The sequence below is a fragment of the Coturnix japonica genome, chromosome 1, assembly GCF_001577835.2.
Source record: "Coturnix japonica isolate 7356 chromosome 1, Coturnix japonica 2.1, whole genome shotgun sequence".
Classification (NCBI taxonomy): Eukaryota; Metazoa; Chordata; class Aves; order Galliformes; family Phasianidae; genus Coturnix; species Coturnix japonica.
Window position 1 is genome coordinate 129,773,295 of NC_029516.1, and position 19,276 is coordinate 129,792,570.

General features: G+C 37.6%; 1 protein-coding gene across 3 annotated transcripts in view; it reads right to left on the bottom strand.

The window, feature by feature from the left end:
- PCCA (propionyl-CoA carboxylase subunit alpha) overlaps positions 1-19,276 on the bottom strand; it is a 251,157-nt gene that overhangs the window by 213,215 nt on the left and 18,666 nt on the right. For all 3 annotated transcript variants that reach the window (XM_015851501.1, XM_032442017.1, XM_032442016.1), the window contains exons 5-6: positions 2,955-3,068; positions 1,408-1,461 (exon numbers count right to left, since the gene is read on the bottom strand). In XM_015851501.1, the coding sequence (XP_015706987.1) occupies positions 1,408-1,461; positions 2,955-3,068 (168 nt within the window). The remainder of the gene's footprint in view (positions 1-1,407; positions 1,462-2,954; positions 3,069-19,276) is intronic.

Sequence of the window (19,276 nt, forward strand, 5' to 3'; positions counted from 1 at the left end):
ACCCACAAATCATTCCAGATTGTCATGTCAACAATATTGTAATTTACATCACTAAATAATAACCAGACTACCAGGAAGTGTGCCCAGTTCAGAGTAATAACTATCAAATTCCAAAGTTTGGCAGCAAAAATATACCACATAATAGCATGATCTAGCACTTCTGTTTCTTCCCCACCACCCCACCCCAAAAAGGAACTGCCAACTAAAGCCAGTTACCACGCTGGAGCAACCCAGTAGGAACACACTGTTATAAATTAAACCAAGAATCCTCCCCTTAAAGAGGCTCTGTAGCACAGAGAAAAAACTGTTATTTTCATATAGTTTAACATGCAGGAGATTGTCCTACATTGGGTAAAACTTGACAATTGAAGAGCTTTAAATTCCTTTCAAGTTTAACAGAACGCTACCACAACACAGCAATCAGAAGGACACAGACTCTCCATTGCTCTTTCTTGTTTGTCTGCTCTAAAGAAGCATGGCTGCTAAGAAGCAAAATAAATAAATAAATAAAATAAAAATAGACATTTAATTCACACATAGCTTCATTTGGTGAGTTGGTGATACTATCTAACACCAAAGAATCAACTAAATTATAACAGTCTGTACTACAAACAGAATTTGAACCAAAAGGGATGAAGTAAAAGGAAAACACAGAAGCAAGAGTTACCTCACAATTGCTAAGAACAGAAGAGACCTCATAGAAGCTTTACAGAAGCAAATTCCTCATCTGCGTTTCTATCCTGAGCTATAAAAAGTATTCTTAAAAACAGTAACCAGTTTCTCTTACTGCCTCTTAAAAAACAACGATTGGGTAGGTTTGGGGAAATCAGTAAGAAGGCCATATATCAGTTTCTGTGATACATAAAAACCCCACTGAACTAAGGAGACTGTGAATAAAAAAACAAATTCAAACGTGAAGGAAAAACAGTATCTTCTTGAAGTACCTCCTCGGTCCTTTCAAAGGATGCAGTTCTACAATACATGACTTCCAGCACAGAAGCAGGTTTTTAAACAGCTTTCTGTCCCCATTCTGAAAGTGCAGTTCAGCACCTTTTCAGCGCTGCTGAAACAGCTGTTCACCAGCTGTGCTAGAAGTCACCAAAACAGTCACTTGGAAACAAACATTTTTCACCTAGATCATTTCAGTGACTCAGCTGAGAAAGCAGAAACATTACAGACAAGAAGCAAAACCACTGAGATTTCTATATCTTTAGTGCAGCTCTTACCAACAGGCACAGGCTGCAACTGTACCCATGAAATGCAAGGAATCCACATGCAGAGAAGGCGTACAAAGCACTTTGTGTACCATTCAAATCTACCTTGAGTACCCTGATTCCTCAAATACCTGGCAATGAAAATATGTCACCCAGTTCACCCTTCACATCCAAGCAAGGAAAGATAACTTACCAAACGTCTGGCAAATTCTTTGTTTTCTGAAAGAAATCCATATCCTGGGTGTACCTTCAAAAAGAAAGCAAAGAAATTTTCAATCTCACTGACCTTGGAAGCCAGACACCAATTTTACCATCACCTTCTAAATAACATTAAGGCAATATTGAGCACCAAGCATTTAAATTAGTTGAAATGGCTGATATTGCTGTCCTGAGTCCTGTACAAACCCACTGGTTGAGCTGTTTTCTGAAATAAGTATTCCCTACTTGACTACAGAGAAACATGATGTTTACAGAGATACTAATATACTCAGTTGAGAGACATTCCCTCTCTTTTTACTCCCTTTTGCCACACTCACATCACTGCAGACTCCTACATCAATACTCATACATACTCTTCTCAATAAGTCTACAAAGTACTCTTCATTCTAAATACTCTTTAGCTTTGATCACAACAGTGATCAAAGGTCCATAGTCGTAGGTCTCCTACCTCTAGCCACCCTTGCTGGAGAACAGTATTTACTATATCATTAGTGTAAGTGACGCATCCTTAAATGCCCAATTGGTTATTCATATCCCAATACACACCTTGTACTGTAGTGGTGAAGTTTCCTTCTTTGTTTTTCGCAAATCACAAGATTCTTAATCCAATACACTCCAACAGATAAAGTAGAAAAGTATAAGCTGCTACCCTCTTTTAAAAAGGATAAGCAACTGCATTCTACTTTCAAAAACTTTGAGTGAAGGACACAAGAGTCACTTTCTTTACAGGGAAGTTTTGGGGCCCTGGAAGCATCACACCAGAACTTCTACTTTGAAGAAATCACAAGATTGCTCCAAACCATCCCACGGTAATCAGTGTTGCTCAAACACAGCCATCAAATTTTACTTTATAAATGCTGTTTACAGTAGCTCTGAATAATACATTTGTTTCACTGACATTACAAAGAACATTAGATTTGTGAACACAACTAAACATTCATTTTTCCAACCGACCCCTGTTAAGCTTTGAATCTCAGGCCAATTTGGAGGGAGAAAAGCAGAACAGATTAGACAAGTAAATATGGGCCAATGTGCATTCTGTAAACATTCTGAAACAAGTAATTACAGAATGCACCTTCTTGCAAATAAGACATGTATATAATTCAAAAACTGCTTCAAACCAAGTTTAAGCAAAAGCCTTCTTTGGACACACTCCGTAAAGCATTCAAAAAGCCATTATGGCATATAAAGGGTTAGTGCTCAAAACTAATTGGGATTTTTTTCTTTTTTCCTCAGCAAATTTGGAAATGAACTGAAGCTGCTCCCTGGTGTGAAAGCTGAATCCAGCAGCCACCTGCAGGATCAGCAACCAGTGCTGCCAGATGCTACAAAGCCTTTGATTTCCAGTAGCGATTTCGGACACATTTAACTCATGTGACATGAACTAACTGGAATCGCATATTCAATCACTTCCTCCCCCCTCCCCTCCACGCACACCTTAAAAAAAAAAAAATACAAACTCTGGCTTTTCTGCTTTCTATATATGAAACAGCTGCAGCAGATAGACTCATTCAGACTCACAGCTTGGGCCCTGGTTTTCTTAATGACTTCCATGATGGCGTCCATGTTGAGGTAGCTTTTGCTGGTGGGAGCTGGGCCAACACAGACAGCTTCATCCGCCATTTTCACGTGAACCTAAGGGGGGGGAATATTCCACATTAACAGATGCTCCCAGCAAAAATAATTACAGACATCCTGAAACATGCACACAAATGTGATTCTTTCAAAGATAATTTACATACCATAACCACTCTAAAACATACATTGAAATTACCAACACTGACATACAGGAACTCAGACAATAACATTAAATCTCATTTAACTCCCACCTTAAGCGTCACTGTCAAGATGTTTTATTCCAATGTATTGTTTTGAATTTGGTTAAAATCAAATCATGGCAAATTAATTTCAGCTTCCTATACTGATCATCTATATGTAAATTCAGACTAAAAACTACTTTGTTACATGTAACCAGGGTAGTCTAATATCTTAATACTTAATAACAAACATTCATGACCAGTTCTAAGCAGGCTCCCCAGGAAGTTGGGGATAATTAGAGTGAATTGAATGAAGGGATGCAGCGAGTGTCCCTGCACAGCATCAGGTCAGCACCATGCACAAATTAAAGCCTATGACTAAAGAGTTCAATATCACTACACGTGAACCAGAAAATCTTGAGAATTATTTAAGCAGGCTCATGTTTGATTCCTGATCCACTGTATCCTAATTTATATGCATTTGTCAAACATTTTTCTAGTCAAATCTAAACCATACAAAAAGAAGTGATGAACAGTTTACCAGAAACAATAACTGGTTTTGAACAAGTCAGAACTCATTCAAACACTTTGGGAATTAAAGCTACAACACTTTTGGATTGTTCTTCAACATGTTTTAGCTACACTTTTCCTTACAAATTAAGATACACGCAGATCCACAAAATCAAATAAATAAATCAGTTTCTCATTTCGTTTTCCTTTTGTAAGCTCTCATCCAGGATGTTTTTAAAAGAAACATGCCACTGTTTAAACTGTATAAGATCTGTATAGCTATACATTAGTAAGATTTATCACTATACAGGTTGACACTTCACTGCTTACTAGTTTTAAAACTGTTATTTTATGAATATTTTTTATCATCTTCAGCATGCTAAATAGACTATGTTGGAAGCAGCATCCTTCCATAAAGTGAATCTTAACATACATGACATTTCAAATATCTTTTTATTTACAAACAGAGATTTTATTCACAAGTAGCACAAAGGTTGTCAGTATAACATATTACAGTTTGGAAGCACTGTAGTCCATACACATTATTGGTTCATCCAGTCAAAGCAAGAAGAATAAAGGTATCTAGAAACTGTCAAGCAGTAGTCAAGAGATTCTGAATAGCACAATGAGAAACAAATATTCAGGTAACTTATAAGAAAAATTACATCTATTATGTCACATGTGAACATTCAGCCTCATTCTTCATATTTATTGAGTTTTTCTATGTTTTGCAAAAAAAGTTAATCCCAACACCAGAAAGAAATACCAGCTTGCCATAAATTTCTAGCACTCTTAAATAGATACACAAATACACAGCCAATTCAGCAGCTCCATGAGCACAAAACCACCTAGAATCTCCACACTTCACATTTTAGTTATTATAGCTTCTTTGAAGAGATAATGGCTTTTATTTTATTATGACAGCATTTGCTTCATGTTATAAACAAAGCAAAACCAAAAACCCTAACCACTAGCACCATGCAGCAGGATTTTAACACTTTATAATAAAACACCTTGACAAATTAAGTTAATAATTCAGCATTTGATTAAATGATAGCAGAACTAACCCTGTCTGCTACTCTTCCTGGAGTTTTAAGTACAAGAAACAGTATAGCCCTTAGATACCTTTATTTATATGATTGATTCAAGTTTTTAGTTATTCAGTTTGTTTTACACAAGCATACTTAAGCATGAGTGTTTTACAAGACCAAACATTTCCTTATATAAGGGACTAAACTACGACAGTTAGCTACTTTTAAGCATCTAGAGAAGAGGGCCCTGCACCCCCCAGCAGTCCTACTAGCACCACAGAAGAAGTCATAAAAGATATTGTAAAGCCACTGATTTATAAGATTTCCTCAAAATAGTTTTGTGTGCTTTCCCTCCGCCATTTCTTCCCCCTCTTCAAGTGTTTTATTACTACTTATCCCCATGCTTCTCTTCCACCTGATAGCTCTATTTCTCCCCATCTACATTACCACAAGATTTTAGCATCTTCTCTAGTTCACTGTTGAATTATCCTTGCAGGCACCCTAACAACCACACCAACGTAACAAAACTGTAGCCATATTACAACCACTTCACGTGATACACTGCCACAGCATGAAGCAAAGTTTGCTGCGACAAGAAATAAGTCTTAGTTTCCCCCCATTAGTTCAAAACCTCCAGATTTTCAGGTTCCAGTGGCAGCTGCTCTATGGAACTTCCATACTGACTTGTAAATACAATCAAACCAGCTCACTCGTAACCTGGAAAGCATGACTCATTCCACAGTGGATGTCACCTCCTTACAAAGATTTCCATCTTTAAATGTGTATTTCATCTCTTTAATAATACATTGTAGCTCATGATAAGTACTACAAACATACTACAGAATTTACAGCATAGCATACCGAAATGTAATCATACTAATCACCATAATTACAGGTAAACATTACAAAAGCCATCTTTTGAAGCTAAATGACAGCTGAATCCTTCAGATTTCTGCACAGAAAAGAATTATGGTATAAATTAAGTTATAATAACATAACATTTTTAGGCAGCCCAAAAAATCCATTAGCTGCCGTTCTTTAAGCATTACAAGTTTGAAAATAAATGCATTTCAAACAAGAGTTAAATACTTGACTTAAATTCACACAATCCTATGTATTCAGAACTAGTCCCCAGCTTACGACAGCTAACATTTCAGAAGAATAATTTTTCACTTTTCTGTTTTAGCTCAGAAAAATAACATCAACAAGACAGAGAAGCAACTCCCAGGAGGTTTCTGAAGAAACACAATTCCTTCATAAATAGTAGAATTGATCACACAATCTCAAGCATGAATGGATACCAACAAAGGCTGGAAAAGCACACAAACCTAAAAGTAGTAAACTGTTTATACTGTAAATTTTTGTTATATTGGGCTACCTGTGCCTCAAAAGATGCGTTTCAAGCAACTACAAGGACCTGCTACACTACACAACATAAAGAACTAAAGGCATAACTTAGTTCCATAGAGAGCAGTTAAACTTCTGTAGATGTTTTAGATTGGAAATATATTTAATAAGGACTAATTATACTGTAATAATGACACAAATAAGACAAAAAGTTTACCAAAACATACTCATCATTTGTTACACCTTTAGGAATCTAAAAATCTAAGCTGTAATGAACACTTAACCACCCTACTGAAGACTCCTCAGCTCTCCTTCTATGACAAATACGCCTTAATAATCTCAATTTAAGAAGGAATCCAAGAGTATTCATTAGAAAGAATACTCTTTAGTAGCACAAATACTTTTAAACAAAGGTTCATCAATATGACTAAAAACACAACAACTGGCCACACTTTGAAATGCAACAGTGATTTTAGTGCAAAATTCATGACCACCTAGAGAAACAAGAACTAGCTCAAGTTCAACAATCCTCTTCAATAAAGTGCACCAAAATGACCACTAAGTTCACAAGCAAGTTCAAAAAAGGCACCTAAAATACTAATTCTACCATGTTTCTTTGTGTTTCTAGGAAATAGGTACCAAAATGGTTAGCTAAAACATGTGTACTTACACGTGCTCCCAACATTTACAACAAAACAAGGTATTTAGTTATGGAAATAGAAACAAGACAATGCATGTATGACTAACACAGTGCTAAGGCAAAGCGCTGAAAAAATAATGAAAGGTGCTAGGAAAATTTACAGATTCTTAGCATTACAATTATTCAGGAACTTCAGAGTTTGTTACTTTCTTAAGGATATGATTCATGAAAAAAGTTCTTCATAACCCATCCCCCCAGCTTGCTTTATAATGATTCTCATCTATTAATTACAAGAAACAAAGCTGATTTTCACATGAACCAGTAGAAGAACAAAGATATCTACACGTGTTTCCTAACAAAGTGCTTGATACCGCCTGCACAGTTTTCACAGATGATTTTATACACTTCAGCAGTTTCTGATATTTACCGTGTGACAGATGCCATTTACTTCAGTGTAAATACCTAATTAACACATACAGACAGACACACACACACACACTCTCCCCCCTTCATCATTAAGGAAGAAGAATGTCTGGGACTTCATGATATCCCAGGTTTTCAAGATAGGTCACCCTACGCACCCCCAAGCCTCAATACAAGTTGATAATTCATACAGCAGAGACAGATTTAAGTTACAGGATGCATTTTCTCCAATTCTTCTGTGCTGTTCCACAATTCATAGACAAGGAAACTGTTATACAGACCTACATGCAATGCTAATCAAATCTAAGAAGTAATTAAAGCAAAAAAGAATAAATGTTTGGTACATTAAATAGGATCTGAAGCATTGTTTAGGCAAATAAATCTAATGAAACACACCCTTTTGTAGCTCAAATCAATATTACACATTAAAACCACCACCGCTGTTGTAAGTGGATTCACATAATTGACCCAAAACGCTCAACACCACTCAGCAAGACAAACCACAATTAGCTCAACCCACAAGATAAGGCTTTTGTAAGATTTAAGGGTAAGCAAAAAATGAAATAAAAGCAATAACCTCAAATCTTGCCAATCCTAATGCCAAAATGGGAGACAAAACAGAACAAAAAACTTGTGGCGCTAAAAGGTTAACTTAAAAATCAAACGGCAGCAAATAAAGGTTCCAATTCACTGCTTTGTCAAAACTACACAACTTTTAGACCTGTCTTTAACAGCTTCATGCTAAAACAAACGTCAGGAATACAACAAATCTGTGTACTTAATACGTCTAAGGTACTCACAGTCCTTGAAGCGCTACTGCAAAGAAATCCTGTCACACAATTATGGCATTTAAGCCTAAAAATGAAATAATGAAAACATTTCTAACTGCATGAAAAGCAGAACTCTGAAAGCCATAAATCACATAAATGTCACATATTTTCCACATTTTAACTCATTTTTGAAATAAAAAGAACTATACAAAAAATTATGCTAAAAACAGCTCGCAGTCAGCATAAGTAGATCTTCCTGCAAGCCTGTCTGTAGGTTCTGGAGTTCTGTCTTAGCAACATGATTCTATCTAGGACATTTAGTTTAGAGTTGTCCTTTAAATACAAGAATACAGTACACAGCCATTCAGATGAAGCCCTTGTCCAATGTCCAAATTCACCAACCTGCAAAGATGGACTGCAGAAGTTGCTTCCAGAATCTAAAGATGGTGAAGTGAGGGATCCCTGAAACCAGTCCTAGGGTTGATATAACAGCTAATAAAAACAGAAAGGTAAAATTCACAGCCACCTGGTATTTCAACTACCCAACAGTTTTTAAAAGCAATATGACCGTAAAGTACAGACATTAGCACCGCTCAAGGCAATGCATTCTGGAACACTATTTGGAGTATTAAATAATTAGAAATACAAAATACAGACACTGTAGTAAATAAAGCCCTTCACAGTGTGGACTAAGTACTGGCTTAAGATGAACCATGTACTGAGATACGAATGAAATTTCACAGAAAGCCTCACTTTATGCAAATATAAGTTGCCACTCAAAGCATGGTCCCATTCCTAGCTCCCTTTCACATTCAGCTCTAGCAATTACAGCACTGCTAGTAGACCAACTACCTGAACAGATCCAGTAGAGAAATACTCTAAGTGGAAGGCTGAACCTTTTGTCAGATCAGCAAGTCAAACCATTTTGCAGCTACATGATATTAGGATGCAATGCAATGAAAGAATCAAAGGGGACAGGAGAGCACAATTTGGTCCTTTCAGAAATAATTTGGGTGCAGAGAAATTAAGACTTAATATAAAACCAGACATAAAGTGTCTTCTCCTATGAATTATTTGGCTCCCAAGTAATATGTCAGAGATAAATGTAGAGTACCTTAGAACTTTCAATAAAGATTCTCTAAAATACAAGATATTTTCCTCATATCTAAACAGTGTTTACTTCCACATATACAATAAGAATAATAGAGCAGAAGTAGAGCATTTTTTATTTTTAACAAAATCCACTAGCGTGAATTTCCATAATTACTTCTTAAAAATTAAGTTTCATTCTTCTTCAATAGATTCAGAGAAAAACATTACTTTTCTGATGCTGTTAAAATGACTGGGACAACTTAGAAGTTATTCAATGTAAAACCTGTCCAAAGTTTTCCACTCTCAGAATCTTGTTTTGAAAGAATACAAGGCAGCTTTGAGAATCCAAAATACAGGTGTCAAGATGAATAATATAAAAAGTAAGTAATGGAGAAAAACTATGAAGGATGCTTTCTTCTGCAAGCTTATAGAAAGCAGTAAGCCAGAATCCCATGAAATCTGCTTAAGTAACTTTTCAGAATAGATCTACATTTAAAAAAAAAAAAAACTATTTTAGCAAGCTATCATCTTTGCCAGTTCCAGAAGCATAATTCATGTGAACTGCTTGACAGACACTCGAGCCTGTTATAATAGACCCAGCAAGAGAACACAGACCGCTTTGTTATAAAACCATCACCCACCACAAACTCACAGCCATCACTTAAGTTAAAAGGCTTATCAACAAAGCCTGTCAGTGTCCACAACCCTGTACTCACAGAAAGCTTAAGCAAATTTTGCATAGGAATATGAAACAGTGATCACAGAAGACTCTGAAGTCAAGTACACAGTATTACACAGGAAAAACCTATTTTGTAAGGGAGGATAAAAACAGATATAGCAAGCAGAGCTCAGAACCTCCAAAGGAAAACAAAAACAAAATAGAACAAGTCAGCAGAATTAAGTTACATCATGGCAAGTTCCAGAGTTGACTGCTAGGTGGAAAACTTTGAAAAAGTAGTTATTTTCCCATTTAATTTTACAATGTAAGATTTGCAGATGGTCATCTACCACTGTTCATTAGATGACTGTACTAACCTCCATTCTATCCAATGTTTATATTCCACAGTGCTGAGCACAGGATCCATATACCACAACATCAGTAAGGAAGTGGACAGTAGTACACTCAAAGTGTTGGTTCTGTGCTGTGTCTATAAACAAGCAGTTGGCTTATCAAAACCAGAAAGACTGTGCACAACATATGGTAAGGGCAGGAATGGGCAAAACCTGTATAGACCTAATAGAATTTTCACACAACTAATGCCAGCACTGGGCAAGTGCTGATGACAGACTTCATGTGGTTTGACATGGACCACCTAACAGAAGCTCTTTCAAGAATTCCTCTTACAGCAAGAATTAGCTTTCATCCCTCAGCTCTGCAATAGATGCATCTTGAACTGTAAAGGCTTTGTTTTAGCACAACTCTGAGAATAACTTAAATACGAATTAAAGTTTCCCTGACATTTCCTTTTTCTCAGATTTCTTATGCATGCTTCACCATTTGAAGGTAATTCAAGGACAAAGTTATCCTCTATCATATCCCAGCAATCCTATGACATTATTTCGGCACATTCAACAGCCTAAAAACAGTTTACTGTACTGAGGTAATAGGTCTTGATATATAAGAGAGCACTATTCACAAGCCACTATAATGCTAACCCCCACCAAGAGCTTAAGCATTGCTCCTGTCCAGTAAGCAGAGCTATAGCAAAAAAAGCATCAAATCTCTTACATCTACTTGACACTCTTCCACAACATGCTATCACTTCCAGGATTTAAGTAGTAAGAAGTAAAATGCTGTCAATCTTAAATTTTGGAAACAGAATTAAAAGCTAGAAAATATGAGAAGTATCACTATTAGGCTAATTCAATTACAGTATCATATACTTGTAGCCCGTATGCATATAATTAACAAATATATATTCCTCTATATAATAGTCCTACATAATTATTTCCTATAATGACTTAATAAACATTAGTCTACATAATACAGTTGGTTAATGTTAAATGTACTTATTGTGGTTAAAAAGAGATTAAGTTACATGCAGACAACAGCTACACAAAACCAAAGGAAAGGAGTAACCAATCTCTACACAGTGACAGCTGTTTACTTATAACTTTCTTAAAGATGAACCATATTCTAAGTGAAGAATAAAGTTTCTAAGTCCAACAGAAATGGTCAAGCACATGTATAGTTTTATATGACACTGGGTTTCTACATAAATAAATTCCTGTTATTAAAAAGCCTGGAATTAAGAAAAATCAATCCAAGTCACGTGGAATCTACATAGCACAACAGCACAAACTGACATAACGCTTCTGTCTAAATCCTCTTTCCTGTTAGCATTTTTTTCTCCCCCCAACCTGCTAAATAAAGTCATATTTCCTGCTGACAGCAAATGATTGGTTTACCTATAACACCAGGGGGTTTAACTATCAGTCCTTTAAGAAGCTTTGACAGTTTAGCCTGCTGAGCTCACAGCACCCAAGGGAGGGCCTGACTTGCAGTTTTACTTCTGATGCTGCTGACCACTAATACTGACTCCACAGATAATGGATTTCAATAACCGCCTCCCACAGGTTAACACTTTGGGTACTAGCCATGATACTGCTTTAATTAAGTTAATACATGAAGGTCACAGTTTGTTAGGAAGTTTTATTAAATCCGACAGTGCTGACAATAGCAGGAAAAGTGCAGATGCTCACCTGGCCAGCAGCTCTGGGATGAGTTTGCCTACAGATGTAATCCAGTTGGTTTGCAGGTTCATGCAACTTTCTTTTTTGCTAACTGAGTTTATTGGTTTCAGCCCCAATAAAAATGGATTTCCTTTCCAGCCTAACCAATTACTTCATGACAGATATGAAATGGATGCCTCTAACTGTGCTGAGTTTACCCGGAATGCAAACATGCATTACAGTTTAGGGTCAGTTTCTGTTTTGTTTTCTGTTTTCAAGGCTTGAATCATCCTGATGGCAGAAAACAATTAGCATTTATGTGTTTTTAAAGCTAATTGCTAACACTTACAGATCCGAGTGTAAAATTTGTTTTTAATTACATAAAAGTTTCTACAACATCTAACCAGATGTTTGTAACGTCTTAAGGAAGAAATAATTCTGACAGCACATGCTTAAGAAAATACAAAAAGAACAGAGAGGCATTTCAATGCATTTTTCAGCCGAACTAATCACTTATTTCTTTTCAACACAACATTCTAAAGCATCAGCTTCAAAAATATGAGGAAAAAGTGTTGTTTTGTAGTTGAGAAATGGTATTTACTTTAGCAGCGCAGACATTTATTCATTGGATTTTATTCTTTCCCCCATCAAAGTACGCAATCTGACAGACACTCTGCAGAGTTATAATGAAGCAGCATGGGAGCCATTTAATGTATTTCTTGATTAACTCATTGCCTGTCCAGTTCTCACACAGACATGCTCATATGTCATAATCGTCATAACTCCCATCATCCCTACAGTTAACACACAAGCTCCTTGATTAGCGCACAACTCCCAGACGAGCCATGCTAATGCTAAATAATTCCCTTCAGTCTCCTGCAACTATACCGCAGGCTCTCCAATTAAGTATAATGTCTCTGATGAGCCATATTAATACAGACAAATTCCTGACAGGGATTCTAGCCCACTCACTTTCACCAAATAAGAGGCAGAAAAAGAACTTAAACTGAAATAAAGACAAGAAAGCTGCACACATAAAGCCAACCTAAAGAGCAGTTAAAGAGGTTTTCATTACAAAGCTTTACCCAATGCCACAGGTATGTTATTCTTGGAAGTACCTGGGAGACTGGCATATCAACAACTATAAGAGTATTGATAAATATTGGTAAGTAAATTAGCATTTTAATTGCTGAAAAGAAAGCATGTGAAACAGTTTCTCAATCATTTAATTAAAATTTGCAGTAAGTAAAAACGTGATAAAGCTAACTATACAGAGGCCTGCAGAACACTTGCTGCTAGTCATGCTCAGTATAAGGAAAGAATTACACTCTCCTCATCATGTGCATAAGCACCAATTAAAATATCACTGCAGCTGTACACACCTACACATAAGGGTTGTTTTCTTTTTTCAGCAATGATCACAGCATTTTCAAACCTTGCATCAAGAACCTGCTGCAGCATCACCAGCTACATTACAAAGTCCACATCCTGACATTACTTATGAGATTATGAAACTACATACAAGAAATTCCAAAATACTTTCAGAGTATGAAAGAGTTAATCATGGATCAACAACATGAAAACCTCATCATCATTATCCTCCCTCTTTAAATAGGAGGAAAGAGAATATCACAAAAACCCAGCCTTTCCAATCTTAGTATGATTGCCATTATTACCTAGAAATTAATTCACTATCTAGATTTTACACAAGTCACAAGGAGATCCTGGTCTTTAGATCAGGACAGTCTGACACTAGAGCTGACCCTCTCACTGGAAGAGATATCAGCAAAGGACACGTAAATAGACTGTTGCCCAAGTATCCTTCAGTAGTTTTAAATATTGCTTGCAACTGCAAAATAAATTGTCAAATATTCAAATAGCCCCCATGAAATTTTGATAAGCTCTTCCCCAAGGTCCTTGCACCTTCATTCTTACACTAATGCATTTTATCTTCATTTACCTGATCATTAGCTTCCAGTTTGTTCAGCTGGAAACCAACACACACTAATTACTTTGACATCACAAAGTCCTATCTGTCTTCACCACCTCCCCAGACAGCAGGGAGAAATTATCAAGGGTAGGCATGATAATATCCTGATAAATGATGATTCACATCACCTCACTGTCAATCATCCAGAAGTGCTCACACAAGATACCACTCAATCTCATTATTGAATCCTAGGGCTAAGAGTACAATACACACCAGGAGTCGTATTTCAAACAGCAGGCCACCTGAGTAAGATGCGGCTCTGGGATTTTCATGAATTTTGCTGGCTCTTTGCTTCAACTCAGTAAATGTCATGTAGTAAAATATATGAATACATGTATATATGATGGCAGAAAAGGACGTGCTTAAAGCAGAACTGTTCATCTTGAGAAGTCAAGAGAAAATAAATTAGGTCATTTGGTGGGCAAGAGGAAAACCAGTAAGTTCCTTTTTTTAATTTTTTTTTAAAGAATAAACCTATAAAGTTTCAGAGTTCATTTTCAATTTAAAGATACTCTTTCCTGAAACAATACAAACGCTTTTAGAGCTCTGAAAGAAGCAACACTAGCTTTGAAACTCATGGCCATAAAGTTTGTTTTTTCTGTAACAGAAAGCAGATATTCGTAGATGCAACTTTCCTGCTTAAGTAGTCAATCAGAAAAGACAACCTATTAAGTAATAACACAAAGATCTGGTAAGAGCTGCTTTCTCAGATTAGGCAGCTTTCTTTCCTACTTCTAAACCTGGCCTTGAACGCCTCTAGGGACAGGGCCATCTACAGCTTTTCTGGGCAACCTCACCGCCCTCTGAGTAAAAATAAATTAATTACTACAAAATTAAGTGTTCTAACATCCCATTTTATTTCTCTGACTGAAGACAATTCAACAGGCAACGTAAGTCAGAGCCATAGAGCGCTCTTCCAAGCACTGATGGTACAGGCATCTACCCCAGGTACCTTGGCGCCACAACCAGCAACTGCCTACCCACTCAAGTTTCCTCACCTCTCTGGCACAACTAGGCCCAGAAAGTTAAAACAGCACACTTACAGGCAACAAAAAACAAAGAACCATAGAATCTATCACGCCTAGTACGTCAAGTAAGATAATTTTATGAGCAAGATGGCTTTCCCCCCCCCTCCTCTGAATGCAACCTCAGTGTTTTAATTCCTAGATTTAGAGAAAGGCCACTAGATGGGGACAACACTAATATTACAGAAACAGAACTCTTAAGAAAGAAAATCAGACCAGCAAGTTCTAGAAAAGTTGCTCACTAATAAACTTACTACGGAAGCGTGTTTGTCTCTACTTTACGTTAAGAACAGAAACTTCCTCCTTCATCCCAGTCTTAGTACAGTTATTTCTTAAAGAGCATATAATTTGCACCTTGACAAGGTCACCATTGACTTAACTGCTTGAATTTGTAAAATTCAAAGAAGAAATTTGATTTTGTGGAAATACTGGCACAAAGAAAACATAGGCACACCTGCCTGCCAAAGTGAATTTTGAATGCTAGTTAATATCTCAGCTCTACCCCCAGAAGCCTTTGGAGGGCAGAAAGCTAATAGTGATTGTATGCTTTAGTTCAGCTGATGGAAATCAGAGACATTCTAGTAGATGAAGACTTCCTTAAAAAGGCCTATCTTCAAATCAAAAACTTTGTTTAAATTTCCACATGTTAGAGCTATGATGTTTATTTTGTAAAAATGTTTTAACATTGCCATGCTACTTATTCAGTTTCACTAGCCTAATTAAAAAAGAAAACAACTTATAGAACTCACACAAAGAGCGTACATTCTTGTTTTTGTCGGCTAACTTACAAAAGAAAATTACCTGCTTCTGTACAAATCCTTTTTACAGGTTCTAGAACTGAGGGAAAACACTTGCTGAATCCACTAAGAAAGACCATCCATTTAAAAAAAACAAAAAAAAACACCTTTTTGCTGTGAAGTTACTGAAATTAACCTGTGGCAGAATTATGATATTTCCTCTCATAGAAAAGAAGGATAAAATAGATAAGAAACTGCTGTCGACAAATATCAGTACCACAGAGCTCACAGCCTGCAAGTTCCCCTGTCAATCTTAAGTTCCTAATACACTGGGGGGGGAACACAGAATAATACTTGAAGCTCAGCTTAACCCATATTCAAGGCTGACTGTAAAAATTCTTCAGAACTTTCAGCAGATACAAGATACACTTCTACTGTAAGTGTAAGACAGAATGGGATTCAATATTAAAATTCAAGTTATTGACTTTAAGAAATATTCATAGAGCTATAAGTCTCCCCCACAGTATACTCATTTTACCACATTATACTCATGCTTTATACATAGAGGGAAGTGATATTTAAAGTTACAGCCTTTTATTAGAACCATAGAAGGGGCATTGTACATATAACAAGGTACACAAAGAACACAAATAAATACACAAAACACAACCACACACATAAAAAGTTCCAAGCTTCAATCGGGCTAAAGTTATAAGCAAGAAAAGAAGTACCTTGCTGCATGCATAGGAGGAAAAAAAGCAACAGCAGTTCCTTCAAAAGTCAATGCAGCAGATCAGCAAGGCAGGCATTGGGACTGCCCAAATGCAGCTGTTTTCCATGTTACACTCCTTTCCTTTATGAAACGGAAGAAGCAGTACACTGTGATTTGGCCCTATCCAGCAACAGTGCCTACAAGCCATTCCTCAACAACAGCCTCATCTCTTCTGCAAACAAGGTTTTCAGCCACTAAAAATGCACAAGCAAGCAGTACTAAGGAAGATGAGCTGGGTTGGTTTTGTTGTTGCTACTGGATTTTGCTTGTTTGGGTTTCTTTCACACTGGAAACTGTATCCTGATTAGCTTCTCATATATTCCAAGTATCAACTTCTCACCCCCACAGGCCACAAACATTAACCAGATAATGTAACCATCCTTGCTATGTTGCAGAAAAACCTACAAGAACAAACAACAAAAGAATTTGGAAGAGTGGCAAGATGCAGCCCTGAAGGCAGCCATCCCACACCCTGTACATTTTCTGCTAGCTCTACTCCAGGATAAACTCCCTCACCAAGTTGCCATGAGGAGAAATGGCCTCAAGTTGTTCCAGGGCAAGTTTAGGCTGGATATTAGGAAACACTTCTTTACAGAAAGGGTAGTCAAGTACTGGAATAGGCTCCCCAGGGAGGTGGTTGAATCGCCATCCCTGAATGTGCTTAAGAGCTGGCTGGATGTGGTGCTCAGGGATATGATTTAGCAGAGGGCTTTTAGAGTTAGGGTACTATGGTTAGGCTGTGGTTGGACTTGATGATCTTTGAGGTCTTTTCCAACCTGGGTAATTCAATGAAATTCACACCTTTAATGACAATTTGCATGACATTTTGAAATCTTCCTCGACGCCCAATGTAGTGATATTTCATCAAACACGAGTTGTCAGTGGTAACTCCATCACCTGCTATTAATTTTATACATCCCTCTTTTTTTTTTTTTTTTTACCAACCACCACTGCATGAGCATCTATACCAGATACGGTGACAAATATCATGTCTTTTAATGGCACCACAAAAGCCACTTCAGTTACATCAAATTCATTATCAGTCTCTAATGAAAATGGCAAGTTGAGCCATATCTGTAGCATCAGTACTTTCATCTATCACCAAAGCATAAAATTTGAAATTAGCAGCTTTACTCCCCTTGCAGACATTCCTATTTCTTTAGTTCTCCTGGCTAGAGTCTGGTTTCCAAAACTCTTTTTAGTTTATTTATTTTAAATCAGGACACATTACATCCACCACACTTTCCATGCATTGCTTAATTAACTCATCATCAGTAAATGGTTTTACATACAAGACATGCCTGCTATAAATGCTAAAAACTGCTTTAATATGCTTTAGATAGCCAAAGACTACAGACTAAGCCTACTCTGGCTTGCTTCTGTCTCTACCTTCATCTGCTGTACTCTTTCCTTCTGCACTTGAACTCAGCTGAGTTCCCCTACCAGCCCTGGCAGGCTTTTGCCACACCTTCTGTCTTCTCTGTATCAGAACAGTCAGCTCCTGTGTCTGGAAAAGGCTATTCTTGAGTATCAATCAGTTCTCTCAGGCCACTTCAGCCTCAAAAGCAGACTCCCATGGGATCTTGTTAAACAGATCATTGTTCATGCCAAAGTCAACTCCCCTGAATTCCAGGGTTGTAGTACTGCTATCTGTCTCCTTATCCTGGGAAAAGCAGACTTCCACAGAGTCCTAAATGGATTTCACTGTTTCCAGCAAATATTAGGATAGCTAAAAACCCCACATTAATACTAGAGTCCAAGGCTTCCTTCAGTTTTCTTCATCCTTATCTTTATCAGGTTTGTGGCAGACGTTCACAATGTGGCCTACTTGCAGAAATCACAGCGTTTCCTATACTTAGTCTATTCTTCACCTATCCCAGCACAGCCTCTAAGGAAGCTTTTGGCTCCACAGATTGCATGCAAAAGAACCTGCCAGTGTTTGTCCTCTACAACCCTGCAGTCAGCTCCCCTCCTTTCTGCAATTCAGCAACTCAACCACAGAATTCCTCCTTCTTGTGAGGACCCCACTACCCTGCTCCTACTCCCAGCCTCAGGGAATAGCACCAAGCATTTGTTACAGCCCACGACATGGATGACCACATCTACACTTCTTCCATGTACTTATAAATATTCATCTTCAGCAGTCGCAAATTAATGATTAACATATGTTCATCTGCTCAAAGCTGCTTTTCCTTCACACTTACGACAGAGTTTAATACAGAAGCAATAAGGTCACAGGACAGATTCTGCAGGGAATATCATAACCAGTCCATAATATCTAACTGATAATGCTCCTGAAGTACCCTTTGGAAACACAGCACTGGTAATACATGCAAATGGACAAGCATCAACTTGAAATTTTGTTTGAAAGAAATTGTACTACACAAGTTTCAAGCATCTCTGATTTCTTGCTAAATTCATACTACCTCAGTTTGATGCAGGGTTCCCAGCAGGGTCTGGCTACAGCTCAGGAAAACCCTCCTGTATTCACTAAACTAGACTCTTCACCACACACTCAGAACCAAAAAAAATCCACAGAAGTTGGAAGGCACCTTTAGTCCAACTTCCCTTATACATAGGAAAGCATCCAGGAGGGTTTTGACTGTCTCCAAGGAAGAAGACTCCACAACCTCTCCAGGCAGCCTGTTCCAGTGCTCTGTCACAACTCAAAGTAAAGAAGTTCTTCTACATGTTCAGACGGAACCTCCTGCATTCCAGTCTGTGTCCATTGCCCCTTGTCATGTTGCTGGGTGCCACCGGAAAGAGCCTGGTCCCACTGAATTGATTCCAGTCTGATTACAGACATTGATAAGATCCTCTCTGTCTTCTACGGGCTGAACGGTTCTGGGTCTCTCAGCCTTTCCTCATAAGGGAGATGCTCCAGGCTCCTCATCACCTTTGTGGCCCTTCACCAGGACCTCTCCAGAAGTTCCATCTTCTCTGAACTAGGGAGCACAGAGCCAGACACAGTACTCCAGACACAGCCTCACCAGGGCAGAGTAGAGAGGGAGGATCACCTCTCTAGACCTGCTGACCACGCTCTTTTTAGTGTGCCCCAGTGCCAGTGGCCTTCTTG